At 38.7% G+C, this 9,214-nt stretch overlaps 1 protein-coding gene across 6 annotated transcripts in view; it reads right to left on the minus strand.

Annotated features, from left to right (window-relative positions):
* The window catches only part of LOC108308452 (serine/threonine-protein kinase SMG1), a 71,757-nt gene that overhangs the window by 7,793 nt on the left and 54,750 nt on the right, over positions 1-9,214 (minus strand). For 4 of the 6 annotated variants that reach the window (XM_037740533.1, XM_017534264.2, XM_017534263.2 and 1 more), the window contains 6 exons: positions 8,170-8,307; positions 5,715-5,867; positions 3,515-3,694; positions 2,519-2,746; positions 1,403-1,614; positions 1,136-1,242 (listed from right to left, as the gene is read on the minus strand). In XM_037740533.1, coding sequence (XP_037596461.1) covers positions 1,136-1,242; positions 1,403-1,614; positions 2,519-2,746; positions 3,515-3,694; positions 5,715-5,867; positions 8,170-8,307 — 1,018 coding nt within the window. The remainder of the gene's footprint in view (positions 1-1,135; positions 1,243-1,402; positions 1,615-2,518; positions 2,747-3,514; positions 3,695-5,714; positions 5,868-8,169; positions 8,308-9,214) is intronic. The other 2 variants (XR_005201206.1, XR_005201207.1) reach the window with 1 other exon arrangement.

The following is a 9,214-nucleotide window of genomic DNA, read 5'->3' on the forward strand; positions in this document are numbered from 1 at the left end:
TTGCCTGAACCCAGGAGGCGGAGGTTGCGGTGAGCCGAGATCGCGCCATTGCACTCCAGCCTGGGTAACAAGAGCGAAACTCCGTCTCGGAAAAAAAAAAATAAATAAAAAAATAAGAAAATAAAAAATAAAATAAAATTGGCCATTAAGTCATTTTTTAAAAGGTTATTTAATGACTGAGAAATTATTAACTGGAAAAAGGCAACAAAAATTGCATTTGCATACATCCCAATATGTTTGTGTGCATATGCACAGAGAAGTAAATCAACAAATGCAGAGTGGTTTTTGCCTCTATTTGGAATGAAACTACACATTTTTCATTTGTATTAAGTATTTTCCTAAGGTTTGCTTATAGATATATATTTCAAAATCATAAAAAACTTTTTAGCCAGGCCTGGTGGCAGGCACCTGTAATCCAAGCTACTTGGAAGGCTTAAAACAGGAAATTCACTTGAACCTGGGAGTGGGTGGAGGTTGCAGTGAGCCACAGTTGTGCCACGGCACTCCAGCCTGGGCGACAGAGAGAGACTCCGCCTCAAAAAAAAATAAAAGCGATATATTTTAAGAAAAGTATTCAAATACAAGGCATTTTTACTCTCTCACGAGTTGTTCTGTTTTGAGACAACGTCTTGCTCTGTCACCCAGGCTGGAGTACAGTAGTTCGATCTCCACCTCCCAGGTTCAAGTGATTCTCCTGCCTCAGCCTCCCAAGTAGCCAAGACAAAGGGCATCTGCCACCATGCCCAGCTATTTATTTATTTATTTATTTATTTATTTATTTATTTATTTATTTTTAGTAGAGATGAGGTTTTACCATGTTGGCCAGGCTGGTTGTGAATCCCTGGCATTACGTGATCCGCCTGCCTTGGCCTCCCAAAGTGCTGGGATTACGGGAGTTAGCCACCTCACCTGGCCTTTTTTTAAAAATACCTGTTTATTTATTTATTTTTAAAGAGATAGGATCTTGAACATCTGGCTCACATGAGTATTTTTAAGGATACGCCAAAATCTGTCCAGTTCAAGATTATAGAATGACAGGGCTTTTAATATTACACAGTTTTATATGTATAATTAAACATCTTAGCATCTATGTGTAACATTATTAACAGATCAAGATTCAGGACTCTTCTCCTACCTGCAGCAAAGGATGGCTGATAAGTAGCAGATGACGTTGGACTCGAACATTCATTTGTTGCATCGGTGACTAAGGGTGATGCAAAACTCACTAAATTATTATAGATACTGAAATACAAAATAAAATGGCTTATTTATGAAATGTTTTACCTGATAACTACTTATAAAAATGCAAAAAAAAAAAACTGAAAAATTAAATTAAAAGACAAATCTATACAAGTAGTTTTGTGTTTATATTTTATAAATTTTGACCAAAAGGCATTCTTACCTCTGACTTTGTGTTTTCAGTTCTTTCAAGGTGGGAGTGATTTCCTGGAGCATTTCAACATGTTCTTGACTTCGAACCTGACCCATAGCCTGGACTAATGTAAACAGAACTGTTTGAATGTTGTCTTGCCATGATTTATATTCACCCAAAAACTGCCTAACACTGTTCTCATAGGGAACATCTTCACCATCTGACAGAGCAGCTTCTTCATCCTAGAATTGATACATTAATGATTAAGAAAAACAGTGTATCAGTAACTACTCTCAAGACAGTCACCTGGTAATTAAGAAGTAACAAGTGTTTCAAATATGAGTGTGTTTAAACAGCTTATTATAGTTCACTCTTGTTGCCCAGGATGGAGTACAATAGCGGAATCTCGGCCCACCGCAACCTCCACCTACTGGGTTCCAGCAATTCTCCTGCCTCAGCCTCCCAAGCTGGGATTACAGGCAGGTGCCACCAGGCCCGGCTAATCTTGTATTTTTCAGTAGAGACTGGGTTTCTCCATGTTGGTCGGGCTGGTCTCAAACTCCTGACCTCAGATGATCCGTCCCCTTCAGCCTCCCAAAGTGCTGGGATTACAGGCGAGAGCCACAGTGCCCAACCAGTTCAACTCCATTTTTATAGGAACTTTGTTTCCACCATCAAATAAAAATTCAAAGTAAATTCTAAAATTAAATTATTTACTGCTTGTAATGATGAAGTAGTAGGCTTTTCCGGAGGCTTAGTTTTCTTACTAACTAGACTGTGTTCAACACTGAAGGAAAGAGACATTTCATTCATTTTGGAGGCAAACTTCATGGTCTGCTAATATAGCTAAGAAGGAGAAAGGCTGGATATCTGAATGCTCACACTAGGTTCATATCTTGGTTTTGTTGTAAGTTATATCACAATAAAGGAATCTAAGCCTCAGTTTTTCTGTGTATGAAATTCAAACTACTACTACTGGCTTTAAAAAATAGTTTATGAAAACACAAGTTAACTCAGTTACAAACAAATTGAAAGATGTGATGAGATAAATTGTTATTTACAAAATGTCACTCTTTTTCTTATAAATAAAACTACTTGTAAATTTTATAACAGAGAGTGAATGTGTGTTCACGGCATTAGTCTTACCTTAGCCATAGCCTTCAAGAGATGTTTGACATCTCCAAGCTGTCGGTTATGACCAGTGAGCACAATCTTTATATTATCAACCAGATTCTGAATTGTTTCACAGACCGTTTCTATCTGCTGCTCTTTCTCTGTCTGAATTGCCCTCTGAGTAGACATATCCTGGGTCAATTGCTTGTGTGCTGACAAAAGCCATTCAGAGCTGCCAATAGGATGTTCAAGACCAGTGTCCTAAATAGAACGAACATTTGTTTGACTTCAAGTATCAGCTGAAATAATGAGTCCTTTCTTCATAATCATCATTAAAAGATATTAGTAACTCAAGCTGACAAAAAGAGAACCCTCTGTTGCTAAGTCATGAATTAATTACCTACAAGTTACTTAACAGTAATCTCAATAATCTATGAAAAACAGATGAAGATTTTTACTTTTCTGCATAATCATTCAGGGTATAAATGCTTAAAAGTTTAAGACCTGAGAAACACATTCGGAATCACAAACATGACTGGCAATTCAGGTCCCTAAATTCTAAGTAAATCTTAGAGAAGAAATGTGAACTTTCTAACATGCAGCTTTAAGCTTTCTAACAAAATATAAACCTCAAATTAACCAGCTTGCTATTTTAGGCCATCACTAACCTTTCCAATATTCATCTTCCATAAGCCCTCCTTCTCCTACTCTATTTTTGATGTATTTGAATCATTTGCTATAAATCATCTTTCTCCTCCCTTTTAAATTTTTGTGATATTCTGGTTGTAGCTCTGAGGATCCTTTACACGTTCTCATTTTTTATATTTTTAAACATATAATAGGTTCTGGGGGTAGGGGGCTAAGAGGATAATTTAATCATCACTGTTCTTGCCCCCCCCCGCCTCCATAACATACATTATATATGAGCATACATTATATGCTCAATAAATGTAAACAAAATGAATATATTAAATTGGTTTTGATAGTATCACATTAGCCTTAATCAAGTTTATGTCCACCAAGACTCACCACTCTCTGTAATAAACGAAGCTCTAACTCAGACACTGAACTGTTAAACTGTGATGCAAATGAACACATCTGCTGACATCTCTTGATTAGTTCAAATAATGCCGCATCCAGGTTTAAGGCTTCTCCAGTTCTTGTTCGTAAACTTTCAAAATGAATGATATTGCTGCAGAGAAAAGTGACCTGTGAAGACAGAAATGGAACCACAAGGGGAGATGGGGGGAAGATGGGGAAGGGAGGTGGCAATTAATAACAGGAAAATATACTACACTTCCTCATTTTGAAAATTCAGGATCAGAACTGGTCCTGAAAATGTATGACTCTTTTGGGAAATAGGCCAAAACCTTATACAGACTACAAATAAATGTACATTTATATTGATGCCATTAGGTCTGAGATGGCCAAAAGCACTGAAGAACAATTAAGTCAATGTATCTTTTTATTTTTTTATTTTTTTGAGACAGAGTCTCACTCTGTCTCCCAGGCCACAGTGCAGCGGCATTATCTCGGCTCACTGCAATCCCCGTTTCCCAGGTTCAAGCAATTATCTGCCTCAGTTTCCCAAGTAGCTGGGATTACAGGCACCCACCACCACACCTGGCTAATTTTTCTATTTTTAGTAGAGATGGAGTTTCATCATGTTGGCCAGGATGTTCTTGAACTCCTTACCTCATGATCCACCCCACTCGGCCTCCCAAAGTGCTGGGATTACTGGCATGAGCCACCACGCCCGGCCTCAGGTAAACATTATCTTCTACATGATTGTTTTTACATAGAAAATTTACTCCACAACAAAGCTGTTAACATATTCAGCTACAATTTGTTACATCCAAAATTCAGAAGACAATTCTGTCAGAATGTTCCCCTTCTGCTTTTATTCTTGCCTAACTTATCTGGCAATATTAAGATCATTTTAAAGGTATGATTAATTATTGTGGTGGTTAGTTTGGTTTTCTTTTCCTTTGAGACAGGGTCTCCTCTAGTGCCCAGGCTGGAGTTCAATGGCTTAATTATGGCTCACTATACCCTTAAAACTCCTGGGCTCAAGCAATCCTCTCGCCTTAGTCTCTCAGGTAGCTGGGACTACAGGTACGTGCTGCCATGCCTAGCTAAAAAATAAAACATTTTTTTGGCCAGGCACAGTGGTTCATGCCTATAATCTCAGCAATTTGGGAGGTTGAGGTGGGTGGATCATCTGAGGTCAGGAGTTCAATACCAACCTGGCCAACATGGTGAAACCCCATCTCTACTAAATATACAAAAAATATTAGCTGCCTGTGGTGGCAGGCACATGTAATCCCAGCTACTTAGGAGGCTGAGGCAAGAGACTCACTTGAACTCAGGAGGTGGAAGTTTCAGTGAGTCAAGATCACGCCATTGCACTCCAGCCTGGGAAACAGGAGTGAAACTCTGTCTCAAAAAAAAACAAAATTGGTCGAGATAGGGTCCTGCTATGTTGCCCAGACTAATCTCAAACGTCTAGCTTCAAGCCATTCTCCTGCTTCAGCCTTCTGAGTAGCTAGAGCTAAAGGGACATACCACCATGTCCAGCTATGATACATTTTTAAATAGTTCTTAATAGGTATATGCTGAAATATTTATAGATAAAATTATGTACTATTTGGGATTTCTATTAAATGTGCACAGAAAGGAGGATTAGGGAGTATGGGTGAAATAAGACAGACTTAAGTTGATCATTATTAACTTAATAATGTATGATGTATGGGTGGGTATAATGTATTAGTACAATTTTGTACTTAGTTGAAAATGTCCATAATTTTTTTGGTTCTCCTCCCACTGCCCAGTCCACAGCCTCTTGACAGAGTACAAGGTCTTAAGACGTTTTATTGTCATGCAGAAAAAATAATATTCAAAGTACCTTTCCAAATGTTTGGATCACTTTATTTGCATAAAAGAAAACCTGAGAATCTTAAACAAATATGAATATAAATCCTGTTTATTTTTCCACAGAAGCTGAATTCACTTAATTAATTTTTAAATGGGAGGCGGTGAAGGCCCAGGAAAATAAGGAGCTGTGGGTTCAACTTAAAGCATGCCCTGAAAGGCCCATCAGTCCCTCCTCTCAGTGCTGTGAACCAGAACATGGGCTCTCAAGCTCCCCTGATTGCCCCACATATATAACTTTCAGCTACTCATCTACCCTATAAGTGAATACAAAGACGGTACATGTGAGTCACAATACCTGACTTGCTCTTTGGCTCTCTTTAAGGACAAGATTTCTTCTTTCAGCTATTGTTGCTTCAAAATCTTGTAGCACAGGGGCCAATGCAGGGTTGGCACCACCTGCCCACTTGAGTCGCTGTTCAATACTTGCTTCAAGTGCTGCAAGCTTCTCCTATAAAAAGTCAGCAGAACTTTAATGTATATGATATTCTCTACTTCCTATCTGTGCAATATTTTATATAACACAATAAAGATTCAAAAGAACCAGGGCAGACATATGTAATTCAGAAAACAAAAGCTTTTAACAATCACCTTTTCGAATTAACCTTGATTTCACTTCGAACATTGAAGGCCAAACATATCTGGAGAGGTAAGAACTAGCTTTCAGATTATTATCTTAAAATGTAAAGAAGGAAGTTTCGCTTTCATTTTAAAATAAAATGATCTTTAAAAAACTAAAACTTTGCTATGCCAAATTCTTACTGAGCTCTACATGCTATCTGTAAGAAAATCCATTTATACATTTTTTCTTTCGAGATGGAGTCTTGCTCTGTCATGCTGTAGTGCAGTGGCACGATCCTGGCTCCCTATAACCTCCACCTCCCAAGTTCAAGTGATTCTCCTGCATCAGCTTCCTCAGTAGTTGAATTACAGGCACCGGCCACCACGCTTGGCTAATTTTTGTATTTTTAGTAGAGACCATGTTTCACCATGTTGGCCAGGCTGGTCTTGAACACCTGACCTCAGGTGATCTGCCCACTTCAGCCTCCCAAAGTGCTGGAATTATAGCCACCACAAGCACCCCTCCATTTATCGTTTAGCTTGAGACAGATAAAAATTAGATTTCTACCAATGCGTAAGTTTGTTTACTAACTTGTTGAAACAAACAAAAAAAAATTATTGAGGCAAGGTCTGGCTCTATTGCCAGGCTGGTGTGCAGTGGCATGATCTTGGCTCACTGCAACCACCACCTCCTGGGCTCAAGCTATCCTCACACTTCAGCCCCGAGCAGCTGGGACGAGAGGTGCACGCCACCTCTAATTTTTTGTATTTTTTCTGGAGACAAGGTTTTACTAAGTTGCCCAGGCTGGCCTGAAGCGATCCACCAGCCTCGGCCTCCCCAAATGTTGGGATTACAGGTGTGAACCACACCATGCCTGGCCAAGTTTATGAATAATGGTAAAAATCCATCCAGATTATCATGACAAGGAAAGTTTCATGTAACAAAGTTATCTGATTATTTATTCAACATTTCAGGTGGAGGCATTTACATTTTCTTTCCCCACTGCCCTCTACTTTCCTTCATGGCCATGTCTCTCAAATCATACATAAAGAGGAAGAGTCCATTCTTTTAATTTGAAAACATATCTATTCTCTGACCAATACACTGTAGAGAAAGCTTATTTTAATCTTCAAAGAACAGAGCTCCAAAAAACCTTCATTGCAAAACTTTAAAATATCACAGAAATGATGAGACTTAATTTTAAACAGCTATTAATTTACAAAAAGAGAAAAATGTCAGTTACTACTGAGTACATGAAGTATAAAGGACAGGCAATATAAAGATATACATAACCTTCATCAAGGCCAGTTTCTCTTATATATAAAAAGAAGTAGAAGCATTATATATTTAGCTTTCGATGTCTAGTCAAAAATAATAGTTCAGAAAAATATTCTGCTGCCTTAGGCATCAAAACGTTCCATTATCTGTACAACATAAGAAATGCCCATGCTTCTTAGGTACAATAATAAACAAAATAGAACTACTTCTATGCATTTCACAAAACAAATTAAGTATTCAAAAGTTTTTCTAATCACCAAGGTTTCCTTAACGTATTAAGGCACAGTAATTATCAAATTTATTAAAAACCTGAGATATTTAGTATGTTTCTACTCCTGGTTCAAAATATACCTGCTACAAGATTCAGTTACCTTGGAGGGTGAGAAATAAAAAAGAGGCCGGGCGTGGTGGCTCATGCCTGTAATCCCAACACTTTGGGAGGCCAAGGTAGGTGGATCATTTGAGGTCAGGTGTTCCAGATCAGCCTGGCCAACATGGTAAAACCTTGTCTCTACTAAAAATGCAAAACTTAGCTGGGCATGGTGGTGTATGCCAGGAGTTTCAGCAACTGGAGAGGCTGAGGCAGGAGAATCGCTTGAACCCAGGAGATGGAGGTTACAGTGAAGCAAGACAGTGCCACTGCACTCCAGCCTGGGCAACAAAGCGAGACTCTGTCTCAAAAAAGAAGATATGTATATACACATTAATACACATTAAGAAACACACACACACACACACACACACACACACACACACACACAAATTAAAACTCAAAGTCAAAAGGAGTATGCTCTTCTGGCTCAGAAGCCAAGGACACACACATAGACACACTGAACAAGAGAACACTAATAATCATAGTGTTGGTTATTTTTAAAAGAAAGATGCCCCAGAAGGAAGATCTAACAAAACACACCTGAACTGTTGCAATAGAAGTTTCAATTTGGCTCAGGGTATGCAGTTTCTTTTTCATGCTGGTTAGGATAGCAGACCGTGGAGGAGGTGTGACTGACATGGCTTGTGGTCTATTGATAAGTAGATCTTCGTGTTGCCACTGTTCAAAGAAAAAGAAATGTAATAAAATCAGCAGGAAAAAGCCTTTAGATAAATAAGGGAAGGGAGGTACAACCTAGATTGTGGGGAAGAGAAAAAATCCCAGCTGCAGGCAATGGGAGGTGACCAGAGGAAAGTAACAGAAAGACACATTCTGAAAAAAATCACATCCATGTGAAAAGTCTTCTTGAGGTGGAGCATAGTTGATAAATTCCTTGGACCACTAACATGCAACATTTAAATAGGAATTCTGAAGACATTCAGTAGAGAATCTAAAAGTCTAATACACAATCTCCTATAAAGACAATCTTTAGTTAAGAATACAGAGCAGGCCTAATTTGATAGCTCACACCTGTAATCCCAGCACTTTGAAAGAGGCCAAGGTGGGTGGATTGCTTGAGTCCAGGAGTTCAAGACCAGCCTGGGCAACATGGTAAAACCTCATCTCTACAAAAAATACAAAAATTAGCCAGGCATGGTCGCTACACACATTTATTCCAAGCTACTTGGGAGGCTGAGATGGGAGGAATGGTCAAGGTAGCAGTGAGACATGATCATGCCACTACACTCCAGTCTAAGTGACAGAGTGAGACCCTGTTTAGGTGGAGTGGGGATGTTGTCCAGCACAAAGTCTGAACAGGAGAGTGCGGGAAAAAAAAAAAAAAGATGGCAGCAGTAACAGAAAAAAGGACTGTTTCAACACAGAACCTAAAAGTGACAGAAAGTAGCAGGCAACTAGCAAGAGGCTCAAGTCATCTATTACGTTGCAATGGTGACCCCAGAAGTCCCAAGGGACATTTGGGCTACAATTTAAAAGCTATAAATTGTGATTTGAATTTAAAATGTGTTCAGATTTTTAAAAATTCAAAGGAATTTTACTGTTTTCCATAAGGCTTTTTTTTTTTTTT

This window comes from Cebus imitator, unplaced genomic scaffold, assembly GCF_001604975.1.
Source record: "Cebus imitator isolate Cc_AM_T3 unplaced genomic scaffold, Cebus_imitator-1.0 Scaffold85, whole genome shotgun sequence".
NCBI lineage: Eukaryota > Metazoa > Chordata > Mammalia > Primates > Cebidae > Cebus > Cebus imitator.